At 38.5% G+C, this 26,934-nt stretch overlaps 2 protein-coding genes across 4 annotated transcripts in view; one reads left to right on the forward strand and one right to left on the reverse strand.

Annotated features, from left to right (window-relative positions):
- The window catches only part of LOC146459961 (N-acetyllactosaminide beta-1,6-N-acetylglucosaminyl-transferase-like), a 46,180-nt gene extending 37,505 nt beyond the window's left edge, over positions 1 to 8,675 (forward strand). Inside the window, exons 1-3 of one of the 2 annotated variants that reach the window (XM_085088824.1) lie at positions 1,302 to 2,498; positions 3,802 to 4,173; positions 6,782 to 8,675. In XM_085088824.1, coding sequence (XP_084944950.1) covers positions 3,814 to 4,173; positions 6,782 to 7,852 — 1,431 coding nt within the window. In that variant the 5' untranslated portion in view covers positions 1,302 to 2,498; positions 3,802 to 3,813 and the 3' untranslated portion in view covers positions 7,853 to 8,675. Of the gene's footprint in view, positions 1 to 1,301; positions 2,499 to 3,801; positions 4,174 to 5,801; positions 5,835 to 6,781 lie in introns of those variants that run through there. The other variant, XM_085088822.1, reaches the window with a different exon arrangement.
- Positions 8,676 to 11,935: 3,260 nt separating this feature from the next.
- Positions 11,936 to 21,972, reverse strand: LOC146459963 (beta-1,3-galactosyl-O-glycosyl-glycoprotein beta-1,6-N-acetylglucosaminyltransferase 3-like). Of its 2 annotated transcripts, XM_085088796.1 has the most exons (4): positions 21,892 to 21,972; positions 20,312 to 20,575; positions 18,796 to 18,828; positions 11,936 to 15,964 (listed from the first exon to the last, which is right to left on the reverse strand). In XM_085088796.1, exons 2-4 carry the CDS (start codon positions 20,570 to 20,572, stop codon positions 14,873 to 14,875), a joined length of 1,386 nt encoding a protein of 461 aa, XP_084944922.1. In that variant the 5' UTR covers positions 20,573 to 20,575; positions 21,892 to 21,972; the 3' UTR covers positions 11,936 to 14,872. The 2 variants fall into 2 exon arrangements, with proteins under 2 accessions (XP_084944922.1, XP_084944924.1); XM_085088798.1 differs by lacking the exons at positions 18,796 to 18,828; positions 21,892 to 21,972 and having other exon boundaries at positions 20,312 to 20,652.
- Positions 21,973 to 26,934: the final 4,962 nt, after the last annotated feature.

Consider the following 26,934-nt stretch of genomic DNA (forward strand, 5'->3'; position numbering starts at 1 on the left):
CATTATAGGGAGTACCCCCCCCCCCCGGGCGGTTAGCTCGGTTGGTAGAGCGCCGGACTACCGTGCGGGAGGTCGCGGGTTCAAACCCCGGCCGGACCACGACTCAGAGTCTTTAAATAACTGAGCAGAAAGTGCTGCCTTTGCTCTGACATCTGCAAATTGTTAGACTTTCTAGTCTTCTTGGATAAGGACGATAAACCGTAGGCCCCGTCTTACAACCCTTGTTTGGGATGTAGTTCCCGGTGTTGCGGTCTGGTCTTTGTATACTCTCATGGTTAGGTGGGTAAAAAACTTGGAGATATTAGCTGCATAAGCTACTCTTAATATCCGAGGGTAAATAAAGGTGATGTGATGTGATGAATCGGAAGTAGCTGTTCCCACGAAAAGCAAATATTGCATCGCTCTCTAAATAGACAAATCCACTTATCCATATCTCTGAAACATTTAAACCAAAGTTTATTGTTGGGCAAGTTCACAGAAATACAGGACAACGATGTCTTGTTCGTTTTTTTTACAATTGTCGGTGGGATTTGCGGCGGAGACGAATGCAGTAGCTCCTCAACTTCCATCACACGACTCAAGCAGTCTAACAAGCATACAAAACATCACAATAGAGCGTTTTCATTCACGTGCTTACCGCCCATATTGGTTTACTGAAACAAAAGAAAGTATTTGCATAAATATAGAGTGCAATTCCCAGAGTTTTAGTTTGGGACACCAGCATGGCCGCCTTTTCTTTGTTTTGGTACACCAACATGGCCGCCGTGACGTCATGTGAAAACACTCTATAGAGCGTTTTCATTCACGTGACTACCGGCCATATTGGTTTACTGAAACAAAAGAAAGTATTTGTATAAAAATAGAGTTTAATTCCCAGAGGTTTAGTTTGGGACACCAACATGGCCGCCATTTCTTTGTTTTGAGACACCAACATGGCCGCCGTGACGTCATGTGAAAACACTCTATACTTTAATTTTCGAATTCCAAGGTTGAATCACAAGTTGAATTGACTTTTGCAAGAATGCGGTTTTTGTTTCCAAATCGGTTGCTAAGGCATGCGGCTGGCAATGACGCTCAAAAAAAATGTCGAAATTTGTAGATGAGGTGCTTTCGATGGACTCTTTAGTGAGTTTGAGTTTTTGCAATTTATCTTCACCCTCTTTGAGCGCCTTTACCTCTTTATATCTTGTGCCAACAAACATTTATCATTCCGTCTGTAATTTTGCGAATTTCGTTGCCGCTACCGCCTTTCCATCCTTGATGAACGATTTCGACTCTCTACTCAATACACTCTGTTTTTTTTATAAGAACCTTTTTTATAAGAACATCGAGGCTGAGGTTAAACAAAATTTTAAGAACGTGTTAAGAACATTCCTCAGGCTGAGTCGATTAAGAACGTTTCTATTTTGCTAATCCGTATATAAAATCAATGTAACAAATGGAAATTAACCAACCTACTCAAGGGCATGTTTTGTATAACATTAACTGATGGTGACACACATCTCGGTTTGTCATAATCAGCAGTTCTTGATACCATATCTCAGCAGACAATGCACTTTGATAGGTTTTCTGGTCACGTCCTCATTGATTTACTGAAATACATGTAGTGTATCCCATGTAACTTAAGAACATCTTAAGAACGTTTTCAGTCTCAAATCACAATAAAATATAAGAACGTTCAGCCTTAGCACCAAGATTAGACGTTCTTATAAAAAAACAGAGTGTATTTTAAAGTTTTTATTAATTCTACCGGATCTGCTGGATTTTGATTTGGAGGATCGCAAATTCGTCTTTACAAAATTCTTGTTTTATCTCCGATATTTGAATGTTTGCTTCCCTCAGCACGTTGTCACGTTTCGATTTCTCAAGGGCTAAGCAGCGTTTTGCTTCTCCAACGCATTGTAAAAGTTGGTTAAAATTTCCCGTTCTCGGCTCTCGTCACAAAGAATCACCGCGTGGGATTGGATGATTCCGGGAGCAATTTGAATGTTGATACGCCATAAGCATTTCAGACATTCAGTATTTCAGAAGACCTTTGATCTTTATATGCGATTTTAATCTATGCTCATTCCGCTTCAACGTTTTCCGACACTTTTCGTTCTTTGTCGTGCAACGCTGCTAGCCCTGGGTTCTTAAAGCCTGAAAATGTCATGATCATGGAGCTTTTCTAAGCCTAGTTGTTGGAACTCAACTTTTCCTGGTATCACATTTCTAAGACGTACTAAGACATAAATTTTGTTACTGTCCTTTTTACAATCACTTTTATTTCGTCAATGCTGCTCGTCGTGTCTATTTATGCCAAGCGCCTCTAGTGTTTAAAGGGGAACTATCACGGAGACTGTGCTGTATCTTAATTAATTGTAAAAACTGCTCAAATATTTGATTAAGTTGCTCCAAGCACGGTGTCGCTTCCTTTCACGCTGGATACACGTAGATGAAGAACCTTTCTGTGCGGTTCAGGTACGTACTGGTCCATCTTTCGAGGCGCAGTTAAAGAAGTAAAAAGTAGACACCAATTCAAACAATTCAACCGGCAATTAAAAAACCATACCGCTTTGTAGTTGTCGCTCACAGGGGAAAATTTCTTTATTCAGCCTACTTCTTGAATGATGCGTTAATAGCTCATAACCCTTTTGTGCTTAGCTGATCAAAATCTTACAACCGTATTCCAGTTGTCAATAATGTTTATTTCTTTTTGGAGAATATAGGTTAAACGGGCAATAGATTCTACTGAAGACCTAGACCTCGATAGCATAATTCATGTACATTTTTTGAGGAGGTTAAGTGTCGTGTAACCATGGGGAACGATAGGAATATTACACAAATGTTATGATAGGTTTTGTGCCTCTAACGGTGGAATTGCCAGCACCCGGCAAGCTACCTTATATCATTACCCCCCAGTGAGAGTGCGGAATTACAGGTCTAGTGATAATTTTACAGCTTTTGCTAGCAAAGGTGAAATAAGTAGGAAGAAAGTCGGTGGAGCAAACTAACTTGACAGCCAGCACTCGTACAAGCTGCTAGAGGAAGAGTCGGCAGCAAACTGATTTCTTTCACGAAAAATTTAACAACTTTCTTTATTGAGTATGATGAATTTAAAATTTACTTTGGAAATCTCAAATATACTTTGAAATGCAAAGTAACTTCTTAAGCAAATATGAGTTCTATTGGATGATAATTACCAGTCGCGGATGCTCTGTTGTTTAAGTAACGAATGTTCATGTGATAGTGTTACCGACGTTATTCACAGGCTATATGTGCCGCAAAGGCGACTCTGGTTTCTCGTAGGCACATGATTGTTTCAGACTACGTTACTTCTTATTTGTTAAATTAGCTCACCCGTGCAAACGTTGTTCACTGCTGGTTCGGAAGTACTATATTTCTCACGTGACTTCCCATTGCACTGAGTTGACGGCAAAGTCGGGAATTGAACAAAACTGCGGGTTCTTCCGTTAGTATACGTAACTACGTTTTCTAGGACTGAGAAAAATCTTGTTTATGGTTTAAATTGAATATCCGAAACGGGTGACTGAAATTCTTATATCCTTAGACTTATCCTTGACGATCAGTAAGAACGGTAAGCGGTATCTATACGATCTGAGAAACCATAACAGTGACCCATACATACTTGGAATTAGAACAGCTAGGATGAAGGTTATGTTGATGACCATTGTTAATTGACTGCGTTGTTTTTTGTCGTCCAAATGATCGACACAATTTCTACACTGGCTACTGACAGAGTTTGATGGTAATTGTTTGCTTCATTTCGTTCATTATTTGAACTGATTTTTTTTTCTTCAGAAACAAACTTGAATGTCTCGGTCAAAGGAAAAAACTGTTGTGTTGCTATGTTTCGCTTTAACTGTGGTCTCTTTCGTGATTGTCCAAAAATCAGACTTGTTGATTTTGAAGACATGGAGGCCGCCACAAGTGAAAGCTCTTCTAGTGAAGCCACAATTAAGTGATCTTCTGAATACATCGAGTCCCAAAGTGGAAAGCCTATTGAACAAACGGAAGCCAACAAACGAAAGTCCTTTGAATATGCTAGAGTCAACGGCTCCAGGAGAAACTAATGTTCTACAGAATAAACCGAAGCTAAGGATGGAAGGCATTCCAAATACACCGCTTGAGACGTCACAGAAGGAAGGGATCTCGGACACTTCCAAGCCAAAGGTAATGGCAACAAATCACAAATGCCCTCACGGTTGCGTCTCTCTGATCTAGTTTTTGTAATTATTATTTTAATCTTTATTTTATGTCGTGACACTATCTGGCGTGCCCCCCCCCCCCCCCCCCAGCCTTTTCCTTAATGTAAAACCTGTAGGACGTACTCTCTGTTTCCAAAAGTTTGGCGTACTTTCCACGTAAAACTGAAACTATCTCTATGTCTGAGAAAATTGGTTTTCCGTGTTTCTATAAAGTTGAGGTAAATAGGTAAATTGAACACAACAAGAAAGGCTGTGGAGAAGACGATTGTTCACAACCTCTCCAAGTTTTTCCAAACTGTCAAGACTATTTCATTAATTTGAGGACTATTTTAATAATAGTATTAAAAAGGAACTCAATTCATTAGAAATCGAAAAAAACCTTTAATATTTTGTGTTTGCGGTGAAATAAATTTGAGTCGTGAAATCTTTATGATTAAAATAAATGTTTATTGAGCTGTGCCGTATAGCGTGTTTTTCAAAATTATTTTAATCTAGCGCAACGCGTTAGCACAGGGTAAGAGTTTCGGTCGTTATTTCATTATGGTGTTAGGACCGAAAGCTGTTTAATACAATCAACTTTCTGTAAACATGATGTTGATTCAGGAAACTGGCAATATTTGCTTATTCCCAGTGTAATATCCCAGAACCCACTCATATGTTATCAGCCGTTCTTAAATTTCGGGGTCAAAAGCCGCTTTTTGATAACAGATTTTTAATAATGACATTTCCAGTTATTTGCTCTGCCGTTAACTTAATTTTAGCTGGAAGGCTTTCCAACGTGTATTCGCATTCGTGAACATATAAATAAATAAATATTTATTAGTAGAGGAGGCGTTTGCAGGCAGGCATTGAAAAATAACTCCATCGTTTCAAAGAGACCAATCTGTCAAATCAAGCGAGCAGGGTCTCTTTTTGTAAAAGCAAGGCAGTGGATAACACTTCAATTTTTCTACATAGGACCCTTCTGCACTAGGGTGACAAAATTCGTTTGTCACCACGAAAAGTCCTGACAAATTTGCCTTTCACAAACGTATCCACACTTAAAAATAGCAAATATTCACACAACCACACACGTCACTCTGACAGTGATACAGTGAGATCTTGTCGTTATATTCGTACTATGGTTCCTTTTGTATAATTCTCCTCTCCTTCAAATTTCAAAGTTCTTCAGAGTGACACAACAGAACTACGCGGAGAAAGCGCTAAAGATAATTCGTACGTATAGTACTCTACCAAGAACTCACAAGAAATGAGCCAAATTAATTTCCTTGTTGTTTGAGTCTCGTAATCACCAGGAAATCGTTAAATTTATGCGCTTATGCGCTTATCTTCCTCTCACAAGAGAAAACCTGCCGCGTTCAAATTTATTGATTGACGTTTCTTTTGCATTTTCACAAGGCAGGAAGACGGCACCTTTAAAGATTAGTAAGCTTTAATTTGCTAGGAATTAAAAGTGCCATCCGCACATTGAGAACTCGAAATTTTTCAAAGTAAATAGAAATTTGCCTAGACGGATGGGCCCATAGAAAGCAATATCTTGGTATGTTCCTACATAGATAAACTCAGTGACGTTTTGTACCTTTTCTCCATCAGATCCACAAATGGTTTTATCCACCTAAAGAAAAGGTAATATATGAAAGAAATAATTAATGTATTAACCATTACGATGTTACCTTTTTTGTTTTGGGGCGCTTTCCCTTTTTTGCAACTGGACAGGAAGGTTAGTCAGACGGCAAACGGAAAGCAACGATTTGAACTGATTTTTACTTACCCTGCTTATAACATAGAGGGCAAAATTACTGAATTCTGATTCGTCGAAACAAAAAAGAGCATTGTTTCTCGTTCGGGCGTTGTGTAAAATTCTTGACTCTTTGTCAAGTAGATTAATGTAGGTTAAAGTTCATTTAATAGCGGTGAAGGCCCATGGTCATCTTTTTCATTTTCTTCTTCTTTCTAGAGACAATACATGTTCTAAAAGAGGGTCTCAATGGCGGGATAGCTTTGACGGTTGACGGTTGAAATTTTGGCTTTTGACGGTTGACGGTTATCAAGGGGAAATTTCTTTCGTGACTTGATAAAAGTTAATATTAACGTTTGTGTTTTTTAATATGAAAATTGTGTTTTGGAAGTAGTTTTGTGGTCAGAAACACGTTATCAATGTAGTAGATCGTTAATATTTTGAAACCAGAAGTTCTTCCAGACGGAAGTTAGTTTTGATTAATTGTCAGTTTAAACGCAAATTAAGTCGTAAAGATCATAAAGTGAGTAATTTAGGAACATGTTTTAAAATTGGTTTCACCAGTTAAAGCTATTCTTTGAGAGCCAAAAGTCCGGAATGAGCAGATGAAAAAGTAATAAAGCACTTCAAACCTTTTGACGGTTTATAAAACCTGCTTTTTTGACGGTTGACGATAAAATTTGCCTTTTTGACGGTTAACAGTTAAATTTTAGACTGTTTGAGGGCTGACGGCTAACCCCATTGAGGCCCTCCTAAATCAACTGGGTGACAAAATTATCGTAAGTGCTTTACTTAATTCTGTATGAGAGGTGATTTGCAGTTTTCTTTGTTGCAGGAATCAAAATGGAAAAGATGCAAAAGACTTATATCTGGCAAAGAAAAACTGAACACAACCGGCATCTCTTTGAATGACTCAGAAATCTTCGACATTTACAACAAGAACCAAGATTGTGGCCATCTGCTGCAAATGCGATTCGGTCATCCTCCTGTGACAAAAGAAGATATGCAGCTGCCAATTGCTTATGCTTTTACAATATACAAAGGTGCACGTCTGTTTGAGCGCATTCTCCAAGCTATCTATATGCCTAACAACGTTTACTGCATTCACATCGACAAGAAATCGACAAAGGTCTTTCGTAGAGCGATACGCGCCATTATTCGCTGTCTGCCAAATGTATTTATCTCAGCCGTAAGCACTGACGTTATCTGGGGACATTTTTCAGTAGTTCAAGCTCAGCTCAATTGTATGGAGGAGCTTTTACAGTCACCAGTTAAATGGAAATATTACATTAGTTTGGTTGGACAGGATTTTCCTCTTTACGATAACAAAGAAATTGTAAGAGCTTTAAATACTCTCAAAAACCACAACAGCATAGAGAGTTTTGCTATGCCTAAATGGCTGGTGAATCGAACTAAGTTTGTCCATATATTAAAGAATCATGGTCGTATTGTGAAGACAAGAAAGCCAAAATCACCACCTCCACACAATATTTCAATATTTAAAGGATCAACCCACATTGTCGCGATAAGAGAATTTGTTAACTTTGTACTTCACAGCAAGATAGGGAAGGATTTCCTTGAATTCTTAAAAGATACTTTAGTCCCGGATGAAACGCTGTACGCATCTCTACACCAGCATCCGCTGGCCCCAGGTGGTATCCATGGCAAACAACCAGAGTGGATACCACGTGCCTTGATTTGGCGTCATAATGAAATTTGTCATGGGACCTGGGTACGATCTCTATGTTGGATCACTGTCGAAGATTTGCGATGGGTTCTGGCGAAAGAAAAGAAAAGGAAACTGTTCGTTCACAAAATCCCGTTTAACTTCAGCGAAGATCTTATAGAATGTATTCTTGTAGCAAGGCAAGGACGAAAATACAGAACTTCCGTCTGGAAACAATGACCTGAAACTAAAAGAAGCTGAGAATTAAATTATACATAGACAAGTAAAGATAAACGATAAAAAGGAACAACGAAACGACCGAAACGAAACGTTGTTCCTTTTTATCGAGAATTAAATTCCCTTAAAAAATAAAAAGGATCAATAGATCAACAACAACAACTTATTGCCTTTGCCTAAACACATTTCTTATAAACATTATTGAATTGCAAAAATTCTCCCACTAGCAAATAATATCTCCTCGATTTAAAGGCGTGTAGTAAAAATATCGACACATTCAGTCGAAAATCTTAGACAGTTTTCTGTAATCTAGCTTTGGAAATGTATGAGAATGATCGAAAAAATCTCATATGACCTTCAGGCAACCTTTGGACCGTGGACGGGGGCCGATCGGCGACTTTGAAACTGAATAACTTTTTCATATTTGAGGAAACGTCTAAAACTTCAGGGCTTTTTCAGAAATGTATGTGGAAAAAAATTTGATCTGGTCGGTTACTGTTAATTGACGTTGATGTCACCATGGCAACCAATTCTTTGACAGGCTGTTTTTCAGAAAATAGAAAATCTTTTTTTGAAATTGAAAAAAAACCCACTTTTTTCCATCAAACTTTTATATTTTTAGCCCATTAGTGTTCCTTTATTGCTTTTGGTTATTTTTCGTTCAATTTTGGCGCTTTTATGAAGTTTTGGGAAAAAAAAAAACCAAGATGGCGGATCCAAGATGGCCGCCACTTGGCAATCACGACCTAATTACCACGTCATAAGACGTGATCGTTTCGCATTGTATGCCTCAAAAGAGACATCTTTTTTGGATGTACTATCTATATCCTATAAGTCTCACTGTCATAGCTTTTATACTTGAAACAATAAACATGTACAAGCGGTTTATTTGAAAGGTAACAGACATTATTTTCTGCAAAGGCTTTCGACAGCAGTTCTTACATATTAGATATATTAATTGTCACGCGCCTCAAGTCAGGCACACGCTTTCTTGTCGTGAGATCCTCTAAATGCCTAAAGATCGGCTATACTCGTCACATTGTTGGATAGTTTTCACCTCTTTAACACCTATAGGGTATTTGTTTTCCAATTCAAGGTGACTACCAAAATGGTGCGAGCGCACGCAGTTTTCTTAACTGATACGGGAATTTTCGCGCGAAAAAAGGCCAGTTTTAGGCTGAAAAGTAAAGCTATTTTAACGAGTTTTCCACAGTTTTGTTTTTCTTTTTTGAAAATTAGGTCAATGTTAGGGTTTAGCTAGTCTTTGTACTCCAAAAAGTCTTATGGAGAATTACCTATATGGACAACTGCAACAAATGGCAAAAACAAAAATTGCAGAAATTGGCCAAACGTATGTACAGAATTTGTTTTAACTTTACGAGGAGATACTTTGGAGTTTCTCTTTTCTTAACACAAAAAAAAAATTTACCGCGAGAAATTCAGACAAATCCGTTTTGAAACTAGCTAGGAGTGAAGGAAGCAACAGATGGATAATCCGCTAGTTGCCATGGAAACAGGGTATACCAGTTCTAACGGTGTTTTTAACAAAGCATAAGGACTTAGGTACTCGAAACTATGTTTGAACCCAGATATTTTCACAGGGCTGAAAGAACCATAACGTCAAGAAAAATATATATCACTTGCAGCGAAAACTGGAGAAATGGTAAACAACCACCTTAACCCTCGAAAAAATGCTTCTTTTTAATTTTACATAAGGAATTTGGAACGAGAATTTAACTTACAGTATCAGTCTATCACCATACCGTCTAACTTCACCGGCCCCTCACCTTACATTCAGCGCATGCTTTTAATTTATATGCTGTTTTTGATGTCTTAGACGACCGATTCTCCTAAACCAAATTAATTTAAAACATACACTAGAAGTATAGAGACACGTTCAGAACAAAATGACACCTGCAATAGCACAAACGATGTCCAGTTAGCTCATAACCACTGCCAATAACAGCCACACGGACACCAAGTTTGGTGGCAACTTAATGGGGACTTAAACCTGAACGCCATTTTCCGCCATTTGACATGGCTTTAATGGAAATATCTCGTTCGTGTTTCAAGTAATCCAAAAACCCTATCATCGTATCGTGAATTTGTGTTGTGGGGTATTTTGTGAATTTTTGGGTGATTTTTGGGTATATTTGGGAGGAGTAGTTTTTCTAGAAAGACTGGTAAAATTTAAGAGAAATAAGAAATATTGAAGATTTAGTGAAGTTTTAAAATTGGAATTTGTAGTTAATAATTAATAGACATTCCTTAGCAACCTGGGGTGCTCTTGCGTGGGTATCAACTGTCTGTTAGTGTTCAAAAATCATTTTCTTTCCTCTATCCCTTCTTAAAACCTCTTCAAATTTCATTCAAATTTAGGTGTATTGCCCCCTTAGAGTACAGCGACCTGTCCATACTGATTCTTGCCCATAACTTTTCTTTAGGCGTCAATTGAAATCAACTTTAAGGGTTTCAAAAAATCCACTTTCGTGAGTTACACGTGAATTAATGTATGGGACGTTTCTAAGCAAAGCATATCCTCCAAAAACTTGAAATTTCTAGGAATACAATCGTTGACAAAACTCGTTTTAAAGAAAACTGCAAATTTAGCGCATATATTTCAACCTACCTTAAAGAAAACACCTCCCAGTGAAGGCTTAATGCTGATCTAGATGGTACATACATACACTGTGCATGTATGTATGCATGCATACCATAATCACATACATATGACTTTGTTTATGACTGTCGCATGTGATATCTGTAGCGCGTGCTGCTCGTGTCATGCTAAAAACATACGCAACTCTCGTAATTCAACAATGCAAATCCTACAAAACAATTCAAATTGCAAGCTTGTCATTAAGTTGTTAATGCATACAACAAAGCCATACTGTCTAGATTGGTCTTTAGACTTCCCTGCAACATACCACTGATAACCAGGAGAAAAAATTGCCTTGCACCTTCACATGAATGCTTCATGCTGTCTGCCGTTTCGGAATCTAATGAACTCTTAGATAGATTTTACTAGTGTTTTACGTAATGCTGAAACCACGAGTAGCAGTGTTTTATCGGGATCTTAAACAACGAGGTGCAGCCGTGTGGTTTTAGACCTGAGTAAACACGTGCTGCGAGTTTTTCCAACGGCTTCAAAAACATTCCTGGAAAAGCGTGTGTCAATAGAGTTCATAACAATGAACGTTGGAAATTAGCATACGATAAAAACGTTAAACACCGCATACTAATAAGGAGTAGGTTTTATCGGGTTTTAAAACCACTGCACGTGATGTTTTATCGACCATTTGACAAGTCAATGGGCTTATGAATAATTACTAATGAGTTTTTGAATGCTTTATAACTTAAATATTTTTATTGTTGGCATGTCAAAAGAATCAGTAATTGCAGGGGTGTTGGACTACAATCGTTGATTTAATGCAGAGAGAGAACAATAGAATTTTATGGAGATCAGTAATTATTATGGAACATATATTGATTTACTCCATTGTATCCTAGCTGGAACAATATCCCAGATAGTACATCTGCCTACCGTGTAGCTCGAAAATTTTGCCGGAGTTTTATTTTTCGGATTGGCGATTTTTTGTGGTTTGCAGGAATAAATTTTAGCAGTTCTATATGACTGAAATTTCTGTCGGGAGCTAATTTTTGCGATTCTCTGTTCAAGCAGCAGAAAATTTAAGTGGAAGAAACTTTCTGATATTTTCAACTTTTATTGTACGGTATGTTGAGTCACAGTCCACTCTACTTACATATTTGAGAAGTAAATATCACTGTAATACCTTACTGCGCAAAGGGACTGAACAACAACAAAAAAAAAAAACAAATAAAAAAGCCTACTCCTACCATGCACAACAAAACACCGTTTCATTAACACGGTTTAATAATACAAACAAGATACAGATTACCATATGTATCTAAGCTCTGGTTGCTTTTTCCAAAGGAAAATCATGTTAATATTCTTGTTATTATATTGTTAATATTCTTGTTAATATTCTTATCCAATGTATATCGCCCCAGTGACACAAGTTTGTTAAAAGCGGAGTTTTTAATTTGACTGAAGGGAGTTAATTTTTGCAGATCGAGGTCAATCCGCAAAAGCCGCAAAAATTAGAACCCGCAAAATTTCATGCTACACGGTATGTCATAGGTTTGTTCGGTGGCATTTGAGAATCAGACAACTGAGTATAGTTTGAACATTGCAAGTGTTGTATTTGACAAAACTCTTTAATACTTGATAAACTCGAAGATTACATGATAACATTCCCTGAGAAAGAATTCCGCTACTCACGACGCACAAGATAAATTCCGCTACATTTAGAAGTAATGTTCCAGAGTTCCTTCGAGAGTCTCACTCAAAACAAGAATCTATCCGAGAAATCTGATTACAAATGATCACGTGCGAATTTGACTAGTTCCGGATCAGCAAGTCTGGGGGAGGGGTACTAAATAAAGGTTTGCACAAGGAGGCCCTGTCTAGAGGTTCAACCTCCAACCCTTCGAAATACCAAGAAACAAAATTATTGATTTGGATTATACTCTTGTAATAATTATTACAAGTGTATCAGCCGAATTGTACAGAACGGGTTGATATTCTCATGTGATTAATCATCTCGAAATAAACTGTAGCAATCAAATACACAAGAGACAGCGCCTAATTATAAACAAGGTGTATTTTTAGTCAAGAAATCGTGTTCTTAATGAGTGCCTTAAAACAAACCCTAGCAAGTTCCTTTCGTTCATCATATCCTGAAATAACTGGGCAGGCTTAGTTCAGGCTTTCAGCCCGTCTTGTAACGTCAGTTTCATTGCTTGAAAAACAACTGTTATTTAGACAAGCAGGGCCATAACAGTTTCCCCATGTTTAAAACTTCTTTAAACTCATTTGGATAGGCCTTATCACGGTTTTCGACGCCATTTTGACGAGTAAGCAAACACCCTTGAAATAACAGTGTTTGTATGGAAATCCGATGTCAAATAATTTTAGCAAAACATTGCTTCTGAAAAAGTCATGAGTTGGAAACTTTTGGCACTAGGAAAAGGATTTTAAGAAAAAAATTGGAGGGATGCAGCTGTGCCAGAAAGCGTCCAGTTGTGTTTTGAACTTTCCATACATTTGTCTGTATTTTTTTTTCTGCAAACTATTTTTAGTAGCAGTTTACGGCTGCTTCGCTATACCGAAAAAATGTATGGAAAGTTCAAAACACGACTGGACGCTTTCTGGCATAGCTACATCCCTTCAATTTTTTTTCTTAAAATCCTTTTCCTAGTGCCAAAAGTTTCCAATTCATGAAGTTTTCGGAAGCGATGTTTTACTAAAATTATTTGACATCGGATTTCCATACAAACACTGTTATTTCAAGCGTGTTTGCCCACTCGTCAAAATGGCGTCGAAAACCGTGATAAGGCCTATTATACTCTCGTAATAGATTATTACAAGTGTATCAGCCGAATTGAACAGAACGGGTTGATATTCTCCTTTATGTGTTTAATCATCTCGAAATAAACTGTAGCAATCAAATACACGAGAGACAGTGCCTGAACAAAGTGCATTTTTAGGCAAGAAATCGTGTTCTCAATGAGTGCCCTAAAACAAAACCCTAGCAAGTTCCTTTCCTTCATCATATCCTGAAATAACTGGCTTAGTTCAAGCTTTCAGCCCGTCTAGTAACGTCAGTTTCATTGCTTGAAAAAACAACTGTGATTAAGACAAGCAGGGCCATACTCCTTTAAGCTCATTTGGATTATACTCTTGTAACAGATTATTACTGTTGCAATCAAATACACAAGAGACAGTGCCTTAACAAGGTTAATTTTAGACAAGAAATCGTGTTCTTATTGAGTGCCTTAAAACAAAACCCAAGCAAGTTCTTTTCATTCATCATATTCTGAAATAACTGGCTTAGTTCAGGCTTTTAGCCCGTATAGTAACGCCAGTTTCATTGCTTGAAAAACCACTGTTATTTGAAGAAGCAGGGCTATATCAGTTGCCCCATATTTTCAACTCCTTTAAGCTCATTTGAATCATACTCTTGTAATACATTATTACAAGTGTATCAGCCGAATTGTGCAGAACGGGTTGATATTCTCGTCTGCGTGATTAATGATCTCGAAATAAACTGTAGCAATCAAATACACAGGAGACAGTGCCTTCATTATGTGAATTTTTAAGCAAGAAATCGTGTTCTTAATGAGGGCCTTACTAAACAAAACCCTAGCAAGTTCCTTTCGTTCATCATATCATGAAATAACTGGCTTAGTTAGTAACGTCTAGTAACGTCAGATTTGATTGCTTGAAAAACCAACTGTGATTTGGACAAGCAGGGCTATAAAAGTTGCCGCATGCTTTCAACTTCTTTGAGCTCATTTGGATTATACCCTTCTAATAATTATTAGTAATGACTTAATTATTAACGTGTCAAGCAACAATCTAGCAGAGGGGATTCCAACTTTCTAAAATACAATCTAAAATAAAAAACGACCAATTACCAACTACTAAAACTCTATTCATAATTATCAAAATTCTAAAATCTTGCAATTAAAATCGTAATTACGAATTGCAAAGGTAGCAGCTACTACATCCATCTTTCTACGGTGGAATTAAGAAAGTACAAGCAATTTAATCTTGTGCAAAATGTTGCAGCTTTTAAGGAATTTTATACTGAATTGGCAGGGGCTATTGAATAAATTCAACTGAAAATAGCAAATGATCGAGCAAACTATATATTCGAGGACATTTTGCTTTTGAAATAAGTCCATGAAAGATTACTTAAATAGGCGACAACATAGTCGCCTTCCAAAATCTTGATTGTTAAAGCAACCTTTGGCACCGTCTGAAGATAAATATTTAAAAGTAATATTTCAAAATATCCCTGATAAAAAAGACAATACAAGTGTAATAAGATTGTGGATTAAAACCGTTTCCTTTCTCTCTTCTGAAAATTAAATCTGACGAGAATGTGAAATTCCTAGCCGTTAATATACGGAAAAAGGAATGTCTGTGCGGATTTCTTAGCTGTTTGTACTTTCGTTTCGATTCCACACAGACGTAGAGTATTTTCTCCCTTGTCTCGCAACAAGAATACATTCTATTAAATCGTCGTTAAAGTTGAACGGGATTTTGTGAACAAACAGTTTATCTTTCTTTTCTTCTCCCAGAGCCCACTGCAAGTCCTTAAAAGTGATCCAACATAAACGTCGTACCCATCCCCCATGACAAATGTGACCAGTGTTCACAGAACGCCAGTATAAAGCACGTGGTATCCACTCTGGTTGTTTACCATGGATACCACCTGGGGCCAGCGGATGCTGTTGTAGAGATGCGTACAGCGTTTCATCCGGGATAAGAGTGTCTTTTAAGAATTCAGTGAAATCCCTTCCTATCTTGCTGTGAAGTACAAAGTCAACAAATTCTCTTATTGCTATAATGTGTGTAGATCCTTTAAAGATTGAAATGTTTTGCGGTGGTGGTGGTTTTTGCTTATCTTTAAAAAAATGTTTTCCTTTTAAAAGATAGGCTAACTTAGTCCGCTTCTTTTCACCACGACGCAGCGGAACACTGTCTATGCTGTTAAAGTTGTTAAGACTTTGCAAGGCTTGTACAATTTGCTTATTATCGTAAAGTGGAAAATCCTGTCCAACCAAACTAATGTAATATTTCCATTTAACTGGTGACTGTAAAAGCTCCTCCATACAATTGAGTTGGGCCTGAACCACACTAAAATGCCCCCAGACAACGTCAGTACTGTTTACTGAGATGAAAACGTTTGACAGACAACGTATCATAGCTTGTATGGCTCTACGGAAGACCTCTGGGGATTTCTTGTCGATGTGAATGCAGTAAACATTGTTAGGCATGTAGATGGCCTGGAGAATGCGCTCAAACAGACGTGCACCCTTGTATATTGTAAAAGCATAAGCAATTGGCAGCTGCATCTCTTCTTTTGTGACAGGAGGGTGACCAAAACGACCCTGTAAAACATGGGCGCACTCCTGATCTGGCTTGTAGATGTTAAGGATTTCCGAGTCATTCGGTGGGACAAAAGGTCTGTTCAGTTTTTTTTCGCCAGATATAAGCCTTTTGCATCGTTTCCACTTTGTCTCCTTCCGGAAATAAAACGACAAGTTAGTCCAATTTAGGTCAACTTGCTTCGCGAGAATAATTTCAAAGACGAGGAGGAAGCACCGAGATATGAACTGTTGACATAACCTAAGATCAGGCGTTCTTTTTTTTTCGGGGGAGCGCGAAAGTGTGGCAGCGCGAGAGTCAGCGGTCGGAAGAACAAAGAAAAAAAGCACTCCTGATACTATTACTGGGCAAGTCGTCTCACGCCAATCCAGAATCTGGACTTTTGTCTATAATTGGTCCAAAATAAGCAAAAACAAAAGATTCTTTGAGTCATGCTCCAATTGGTTACATGATTGCATGTTTGACTACCGGTGTAATTTCAAAACAAGAAGCTATATGGTGGCCGTCGAGGGAGAAGCGAACACCGAATTTTCCGCTGAGCTTACTTCGTCTCTTGAAGGCTTCATCCACAAATCATGAAAGGATGACCAGACAGAATGCAAGTTTGCCTAGAACAACAGATCTTTTATCCGTTATTCGAAAGGGATTTGGCAAGAGTGTCATAGATTAGTTGATTCCAAAAGTGATGAAAAATTGCATTCTTCTAGTGGTTTCAAAACATCTGTTGTGGGCCCCCTCTAGTACATACGAAAACAAGTTGAAATTATTAAAAAGGCGGATTGTGGAGTCACTCGCTCTTTCACAATTGAGGAATCTGTCATCGCGCAGAATGCCTGGACATCATTAATTATTCATAGTCATCAAAGCGGCAAATTTGAATGCGAGCGCGCTTTGAATGGCCCTGAATTAGAAGAGAAAGGGCCCAAATTGGTCAAGTAGGGCTAGTGAAACATGCTTTTCCGTTTTTCAGAAGTCGTAATCTTAGCTTTGACGCACGGCTTTTTGGAAAGCAATGATGTATGAACACTTTAAGCCTTAAACGAAGGAATATAAGGAAGTATAAAGACAGTTTTTTTAAACTCGAAAATTCGGAAAAATCGGTCGTTTTCAGTATGGACGCCACTTTTGACAGCGATTTTCTGAACATTTTCACCAGCTTTCATATTTTGACGCGCGGTAAAAGAAAGATGGGGCCTTTCTAGAACAGAATCCGTTTTAATTTTCAAAATCGGTAAACGAGAACCACTGTTCTTTTCGACTTGAAGACTGCTAGTAGCTGCTGATTTTGAAAATGGCGCACTTTGGGCGAGTGGGCTATTGTTTAAGTCCACGACTGAATAACAATGGTAGCCAAGACTGAAACAATGCCCGTTCAAGAAAATCACTCAATTGTAAAATGGCACAGAGAAGCCGCGAACTTTTAAACTGATCGCGTTGCGTCAGCTGGTTCATTGCATCTGCCGACCAAATCTTAAAAAAAGAAAATGTTACGGACCAGGAGCTCTTTTCAGAGCTCTTCGAAAACCCGATCCACCCTTTAAAAATTCACATGGTTCCTCCATTTGTTGACGAAAACATTCCGACGTTCCACCTGCCAATTTGTGGGAAGCCGGCGACAGTGTTCGACTTCCTTCAAGTGAGTGTCAAGCCGCTTGGTCACCAGTTCGAGGAGTCTGCTGGGCACGCAATCGCCATTTTGGTGAAATTGCTCTTGGGGGTCAATATATGAGCTAACATCTTTAGAACGGAGAAGCAAAACATTACAATCAGCAACGAGTGTTCTGGCTTCCGCGCTCAATTTTGCTCACCTCGCAGCGAGTTTATTTACGACATAATCGGGATCTCGCACGCGCTAAAATAAATGGAAAATTTCATCTTTCTTTCTGTGGTTTAACTTTTGAACAAAATTCCAGCAAAATAAGGCAAAGTGTATGTGTTCTCTGGATTTGAACGTTCACTGTGAAATATGCGCATATTCGCGATTTTGCGAAACAAAAGAGCTAAAAGGAGAAAACAATAGCGTGCTGCATTCATTGTTTAGTTTGCCACCTACAACATATTAATGAGCTTCGTCGTGCATTCTTGGCAACCAATGGCTGAAGCGCTTTCATAGAGTCTCTGCATGATTGCGCGTAATATGACAGATCTACGAACTTTGTTGAACTGGAAGTAAATGTCCCGAGAACAATAGGCATTCTGCGCGATGTCGAGGTCAACCGGTGAATGCAGACAGGGAAAGTCGAGATTGTTTACGGCAGTGCTGAACAATGGCTGAGTGATCGATGGAGAAAGGCGTTACGGTGTGGCAATCTTCCGGCAGGGTGAAGACGAAGGTTTTGGTAGTCGATGAAGTTCACACAGTAGCAATCTGGTAAGTTTAACTGACAGCGTGATAATGTCGACGTTCGCGCTGAAGTTTTTCACGCTCGCGTTGAATGAAGCTGAAGCATTTAAGATGTTGAAGCCTTCGCGCTTTCCATACTGTGTTCATTTCAGGTAAAATCTATTATATTAAAGCATGACACAAGATAACACCGCGTAAGCAACGGAGGGCGGCAGACGACTCGCGCAGTAATTGTATCGGGCACTCTTTTATCTTCCTTCTCCCGACCTTCGACTCTCGCGCTTCCACACTTTCGCGCTCCCCCACAGGGAATTATGCGAAAAAAAATTGATGCCTGTGAGGCTGGCTCTACTAACAGCTAAAGGTGAAAACCTTTCAACTATTAGAAAGAAAAAAATTGCTAAACCAATTTTAAGCGACAAAACAATTTACAGAAATAAAACAATGATAATTTTAATATTAAGTGTAAAGGATTCCATTGTGTTCGCAGGACTGGGAGAGAAACAAGTGACGTCACCGTTCAAAGATAGAATACCGCTCAACTCCGGTTTAAACAAGCCGTGAACGCATGGCAATTCAGGGCGGTCATACATATAAGTTAATTATTAATTCACGTTATACCTTCTCCTCGGATGAATAAAACCATTGATGCATCTAAGAAAGAAAACATATAAAAACCTGAATTAGTCACGGCTTCTGTATAGTTTCAATACTATAATTCTACTATACTATGTTCGCTGTTTCGTACCTCTGGGTGCGTGTTAATGGGATAATTAAACCGCGAGTTCATAGTAACTATGTGTCCTTTTTTTAGCCAATAAATTTTACAAACTATGTCTTCCTGTGGTCGTTTACCCTTGCGACCGTCTTGGCGATCACATTTGGGTCGATTTTGTCAGCCAATGTCTTATGGCAGTAAACAAGGATACAGCTGTTCAACCGATATTGTTTCATTGTGTTTCTCAAATACGTTTTGAGACGGCTTAGAGAGGAAAAACTTCGCTCCAATCAGTATCGGAGGTTACGTACAAGGTTAAATACAATCTCAGCAGCTTATGGACTTCGTTGATCAAAGTTTTTGCGGCTGGGTCAAGATTGAAAGTATCAAATCTATGTGATACTTTCAATCTTGACCCAGTCACTCTATAGAGTCCGTAGCATTAAATTATGACTTGGCGAACATCAGGGAATGCGTTCTTGACCAAGTCATTCACCATGTGCAACTTGTGGGGGTAAAATCACAAAATCAAAATCGTTGCGAAAGAAAGATACCTAAAGGACTTGAAGGAACTCTTGGAAATCTAGACAATTTCAATTTTTTTAGTAAAACTCCCTCCAAAGCTAGCACAAGTTTCAGCTTAACCGAGTCAAATCCCTTTCTACATATTTCATTAGCAAATCACTGCAATCCTCAAAGTGATCCTTCCGATGGTACTCAAACGTTTAAATAAAGAGTGACCATACTGCTCGACTTCCTCGCGCATGTTTTAGCCTTTATAGGTTGTTTAGCTTGCACGAGTATGTGTTTAAGAGCGGTTATGTTTTTCTCTACCTCTGTATATTTGAACCGGATTTAAAAGGTTTGAAACAGTTCATTTAGCTATCGCATGTTTAACATCGAAGGTCATTGTTTGCTTTGGAAGAATTCAGTAATATAGTACTATGATCATCATATCAAAGATTTGCCACCATTTAATACAGGAGGACCTCTGCGATTCAGAAAACCTGGACAAAAAATATTGACACCCGCGCTTCTTCCCATGGTAACTAATGTACCAAGATCGCATGTAATTAGATAAGAAGGAAAACGTTTGAGAAGCTAGAAACAGGCGTGATCTGATAAAGATGGTTGAAGCAATAGAACAACCACAGTGATTAGGAGATTCCAAAATCAACTCCATACATAAGTCTAGCCCGTGATTAAGTAAACTTTGAGAAAGTCAGGATCGAAGCATTCGACCATCTTTTTAATTTCAGGAGTATGCCATCTGTTAAAGAATTAATTTAGAGACTGATTCCAAATAGTTCTAAGCACTTCCAGTCTCCAAAGACCACATTATTTCAAGGTTGTATTGTAATTGAGCACAGTGATCTAGTGATCAGTGTTTGTGTCTAGTTATCTCGGAACATTTGCTACCTTGGGCGTCCATGACGAGTTCGGAATTGGTGTCATCGTTGAAGGACCCTTTACTTTTGGTTGCAGCATATTCAGACCGCCTTTTGCTGTTTGTATTAGCGTATTCAGAAGGCCTGTCACTTCAGGACTCGATGTCTCCCGAAGACCTTTGACTTTTGGCTTTTTATTTAGCAGGTTTGACCAGTTGTGGAAAATCACAATAGTGGCCACAGTCAAAAGAGAACATAGCGATAAAAGAAATTTTATCCTTACCAAAACCATGACCTGAAGAAGAGAACGAAAATGGTTAGACAATAAGGAAACGTAAACAACTAGGTGCGTTGTGATCAGTTGGTAAAAACAGTGGCGTGTAAAAAGGCTTGAAAGTATACAATGGAAATTACTCATCGACTAGCATGAAACAATACAATGCCAGAAATGTCATGGGAGATTGGGGCCGAGAAACTGAGAAAACCTTACGACGAGTCCGGAGAAGGTTCTAAGGGGCATTTCCGCACACACTGATTTGGCTGGTGTAATCTTCGTCCTCTGCCGACGATTAAAGTGCCCCTGAGACTCCACGGATGTTTTTGTTGATATGCAATTGCATATTATCAGTATGTCTAAAAACTAATCCATAGCTAATGTTACAACTCTCAGAGCTTAAATTGATCGCATGACTTTCTAAAACAGAAGATCTGTAAAGAAAAGAATATTGGCCAGATATAGAACTCGGCAGCTGGGGGCCAGACACAAACGGACCAAAATGGCTGAAACGACTTGAGCTGGTTGAATTTTGTCGGATTAACTCGCTGGCACTGTCGGAAGCACTGCGGATGGCGTTAAGAAAGTTCCATTTGTTCCTCCTTGTCTCCTTCGTGATAATCGTCTAGGGGTTGCAACTTTGAATCAAAACATTGTTACTGTTTACAAATCTGTCCGCCAATGAGTTGGGGTAAACTTTTTGTCCCCAATTACAATTTGCTGTACTGTTTGGATTTTTTGACATGGTTTCTTTTAATAAGAATGCAGAAATTTTTGCATACATCGTATCATATTATTTTATAGAATTAATAACCCAATGCATAAATAACCATTGGGAAGAAACGTTAGTTCATAATCGAGATAACATTGGTGATATCGTCCTCAGTTTCAATTTCTGTTACATTAACGAACTTTATGAAAAACATACCTTCAAATCTCTTAGTCGTTGCTGGCTCAAAGGAAGGATAGTTCTATTTTTTAAATTAAAATAACAACTGCGTGCCAGTTTACCGAGTTTCCATATTTAAGCGGCAGAGAGTTGACTCGCAAGAACTCCTTTGATTCGATAAACTGGCCTCCTTTCGGTATTTTCCGAAGTAAAAATAATTGAACCCTAAAAGCAATCATTTCGTATTTAGGACCCTTAAAGGAGTTTGCATGCCAGATTTCAACAAAATCTGCTGCATGTCGTGGCGCACTATGTTGATGTCTCCTCAAAATGAAATGAGCGTCATATAAAGCCACTTAAAAAAATTTAAAACACGGCTTAACCCTTATGGAACAGTACTGTAGACATTCATGACGTACAGTTAACACTAGTTGTTTCTTAAACTGACCTCTAAAGACGAGGAATGCTGGATCAATATCCTCTACGTAATGTTATATTCCAGTGAGTTTACTTTAGCCAAGGATGCCACATGTATACAATTTTAATTGTACAAATTCAATATGAAAATTAAAGTATCGGGGGCACATTTCTAAGGAGACAACAAAGATTTTAATCAAGATCGTGTAATTAAATTATACCCTCCAGGTGCTACTGTCAATCTAATATAAGGAATTGTTATAGTTTTGGGAAAGAGAACAACTTTCTTAGGGAAAAATTTTAATTCCATTTGATCTCATTCTTGTAATTAGTGACTTGACGTTATCGGAAATGTAACATTTATCTTGTCGCCTTGTTCGTTGGCGCCTCAGAGGCCCCCCATCGCGAGCCAGAGATAACCGGATGTGGAAATATTCGCCAATTCTGGTTCCTAAGGGCTGACGTCACAAATTGATTTGGCTGGTGTAATCTTCATCCGCTGCCGACGATTACAGTGCCCCTGAGACTCCACGGATGTTTTTGTTGATATGCAATTGCATATTATTTATGTCTCAAAACTAAGCTATGGCTAATATTACAACTCTCAGAGCACATATTGATCACATGACTTGCTAAGACAGCAGATATGTAAAGAAAAGAATATTGGCCAAATATAGAACTCGGCACCTGGGGGCCAGACACAAACGGACCAAAATGGCTGAAACGGCTTGAGCTGGTTGAATTTTGTCGGATTAACTGCTTGGCACTGTTGGAAGCACTGCGGATGGCATTAAGAAAGTTTCATTTGTTCCTCCTTGTCGCCTTCGTGATAGTCATCTAGGGGTTGCAACTTTCAATCAAAACATTGTTACTGTTCACAAATCTGTCCGCCAATGAGTTGGGGTAAACTTTTTGTCCCCAATTTCAATTTGCTGTACTGTGTGGATTTATTGACACGGTTTCTTCTAATAAGAATGCAGAAATTTTTGCATACATCGTATTATATTTTTGGAATTAATAACCCAATGCGTAAATAACCATTGGGAAGAAACGCCAGTTCTTAATCGAGATAACATTGGTGATATCGTCCTCAGTTTCAATTTCTGTTACATTAGCGAACTTTATGAAAAACTTGTACCTTCAAATCTCTTAGTCGTTTCTAGCTCAAAGGAACGATAGTGCTATTTTAATTGCAACTGTGTGCTAATTTATCGAGTTTTCATATTTAAACGGACAGAGAGTTGACTCGCAAGAACTCCTTTGATTCGATAAACTGGCCTTGCGTTCGGTATTTTCCGAAGTAAAAATAATTGAATCCTAAAAGCAACCATTTCGTATTTTTAGGACCCTTAAAGAAGTTTGCTTGCCAGATTTAAACAAAATCGGCTACATGTCGTGGCGCACTTTGTTGATGTCTCCTCAAAATGAAATGAGCGTCATATAAAGCCCATTAAAAAACTAAAACACGGCTTAATCCTTATGGAACAGTACTGTAGACATTCATGACTTACAGTTAACACTAGCTGTTTCTTAAACTGACCTCTAAAGACGAGGAATGCTGGATCAATATCCTCTACGTAATGTTATATTCCAGTGAGTTTACTTTAGCCAAGGATGCCACATGTATACAATTTTAATTGTACAAATTCAATATGAAAATTAAAGTATCAGGGGCACATTTCTAAGGAGACAACAAAGATTTTAATCAAGATTGTGTAGTTGACTTATACCCTCCAGGTGCTACTGTCAATCTAATATAAGTAATTGTCATATTTTTGGAAAAGAGAACAACTTTCTTGGGGAAAATTTTAATTCCATTCGATCTCATTCTTGTAATTAGTCACTTGACGTTTTCAGAAAAGTAACATTTTATCTTATCATCTTGCTCGTTGGCGGCTCAGAGGCCCCCCATCACGAGCTAAAGGTAACCGGATGTGGAAATATTCGCCAATTCTGGTTGCTAAGGGGTGACGTCAATTACCTGCTTAGGAGTCGTCATCGTATTAGATTTGCGGTTGCACCGTTGGAACTTGCGGTTACGACACTCATAGCGGGGTGGAATTACTAAGTACTGTTTTATATTGAAATAAATCTTAACAAGAGCGCCGTGGCATGAGCGGGAAAGGTAGGTCGTCCTTCCACTTTCTCGTGGACAAGCTATATGGAAACTTTCGACTTTCTTCAGTGGAATTGAACTGTGTCCAAGTGAGCTTGTTGTTCTTCGATCGTGCGAATGTAAGACGTAAGTTTCACAGAGCAAATTTCATGTCAAGGTAAGGTCAGGTAATCCGTAAGCGGCAAATGTTCGTGGATAAAAATGGCGGGGTTTTAGATCGAAGGTTATACAAAGAAGAAGCTATCATCTGTATCTTTATTCAGCGTTGTGTCGGTCGTGCGTCTCCCAGTTCCTTGAAAGCAATCAACATAACGATTAGTATTGCATCTGATCAAACGATTTTAACTAGCTTAAGACCAGCAAAGATCACTAATTAGGGTCTGCAGCCAAATCAAGGTCAACTCACCGTTTTGCTTCAAAGATATACATATACGAATTACTTGCTCTGGACGGAAAAATTGTTCAGGTATCACTCTTAAATTAACTTCAAGTGTCCGTCGAAGGATCCATGGAAAGATGTTATGAATAATGGCTCATTAAGCTTATCTTTGAGTTGCATGTAAAACCAGGCGGAAATTTTAGTTTAATCCCGGTATTTTTTGTGAGTGAGTTCTTCTGGGTCAAACATGTACTGCAATGTCATCAAAAGTTTTCAGATTATTTGAGGCCATTCTAAAAAAATACTGTATGCTCTTATTGACTGACCCAGGTTGAGCTCCAATCAAAACTGTATCCAGAAGTGCTTCTGGGATATACAACAAAAGCCATATTATTTTTTTAAGTGCACATTATTAACTTAAAAAGGCAGATGTTCTATATCCTTTCTGGTCCATCCAGGGTGAAGTCCTAGCATCATTGTGACCAGTGGAAATTGTTCAGAGATTAACACTAAAACCTAAGCAAATATTAGCTTTTATTATCATTTTGGGTTATCGTAGGTGAAGTCCAAGCATTGCTCTATGCTCGAGTGCTTCTGGGGTTATAACACAAACGATTTGATTTTTAGGCACACATTGTTAACCTAGGAGGATGTTCTATATCCTTTCTGGTTCAGCCAGGTTGAAGTTCTAGCATCACTGTATGCTTGAGTGTGCTGGGATATATAACACAAACAATATAAATTTTTTAGGCGCACATTATAAACCTAGGAGGATGTTCTATGTCCTTTCTGGTTCATCCAGGTTGAAGTCCTAGCATCACTGTATGCTTGAGTGCTCTGGGATATATTACACACACAATATATCTTTTCTGTTCCATCATCAAGGGTGAGGTCCTCAGTAGTATCACTGCATGTGTGAGTGTTTCTGAGATATATACAATCATGGGCAGTATAATTTTTTCCGAGGTGCTCTAAATTTACCCTGTCACTAATATCTGAGAGATTGAAACATATTAGTCAAGGGAAAACTCATTTCAAATCCCCGTCCAATAGCAGATTTTTATGGGCCATGCAAAAATAAAGTAAAACTGACCCACAGTTTTTCAAAAAAAAAAAAACACAGGCACATACAGCGACTCTTAATTCACCAAATTGACCGTCATCAGCCACCTTTGTTTTAAAGTTCTTTACTCTCAAGGTCAAAACAAGTTTTAAAAGGACAATCGCACCTGAATTGTAGACGACCATCGCAGCTTCTATTCTTTTCTTTTTCTTTTCAGCTTCTTTTTCAACGAAAAATCTGCACTGCGACGGTTATCTTAATTCATGATGTTTCATCCACATTTCATACAAATTATTATTTCAAATATTCTGTTTTGCAGGTCTCAAGTATTTGAAAACTATTTGAGAGATGATTGAAGATCATTGATTTGAATGGTCACACTATATCATTTAATTATCATCGTGTACATGATATTTGAGACCAAAGATATATATATAAAACACCTCGGGAAAATAAACTACCTTAAAACGTTTCCATGGCCACACTCATCCACAATCTCTATTGACATCACAGTACTAAGTACAATAAGAAAAACCGAACCAGAAAAAAACAAAGTCTAAAAGGTGAGGCTGCTCTATAGCTTTCAAATTTCAGGGGGTGGTGACACTTCAGCTGAATTCATCCATGGACTGAAAAGTTCGCACCGATACCCGCATTGTTTTTGCCATGCGTATTAAAACTGAAAATCAGCAGAGGGGACAACGCGAGAAGCAACAAATTACACTAATATTGCATGAAGTCTGCATTTGGTACTGACCGATGCTGATGCTATTACTGGGACAAATCCGTTTAGTAAATACTGTATTACAGACAACTGTTGAACACCAGTGTATAAATGCCTCGTGGAACGACTGAGAATGTTAGAAAGGACCATTGAAATATGCAATGAACGGCGAAAGCCACAATTGACATGATATTCTCTCTTCGACAACTGAAGGAGAAATATCGTGAGCAACAAAAGCCGCTCTTTGCCACCTTTGTTGATCTAACCAAGGCTTTTGACACAGTGAGCATATCAGGATTGTACAAAGTGCTGAAAACCATTGGCTGTCCTCCATCCTTATTGAAGTCGGCAAAGAGTCCTTTCACGATGAGATGCAAGCCGCTGTTCAGTACGACGGTTTCCAATCGGACAGCTTTGCAATAAGAAGTGGTTTTAGGCAGGAATGTGTCCTTGCTTCCACCGTCTTTGGGATCTATTTTGCTGTCCTGCTTCAAGTACCTTTTCAAAACACCCCCGGTGATGTATTCTCCACTGGAGAGCTGATGGCTCGCTCTTCAACCTCTTGAGACTCAGGGCGAAAACGAAAGTCCAGCAAGTGACCATACGTGACCTTTTATTCGCTGATGACGCAGCACTTGTTACTCACAGCCAAGACACTCTGCAGGCGATGATCAACAGACTAAATGAAACCTGCAAGACATTGTCATTGGTCATCAGTGTGAAGAAAACTGTCATCATTACTCAAGGAGTGCCGACCACTACGGCTGATGTGAAACTGGACGGAATGCCCCT

The sequence above is a fragment of the Pavona decussata genome, unplaced genomic scaffold (genome assembly GCF_977016875.1).
Source record: "Pavona decussata unplaced genomic scaffold, jaPavDecu1.1 SCAFFOLD_215, whole genome shotgun sequence".
Taxonomy (NCBI): domain Eukaryota; kingdom Metazoa; phylum Cnidaria; class Anthozoa; order Scleractinia; family Agariciidae; genus Pavona; species Pavona decussata.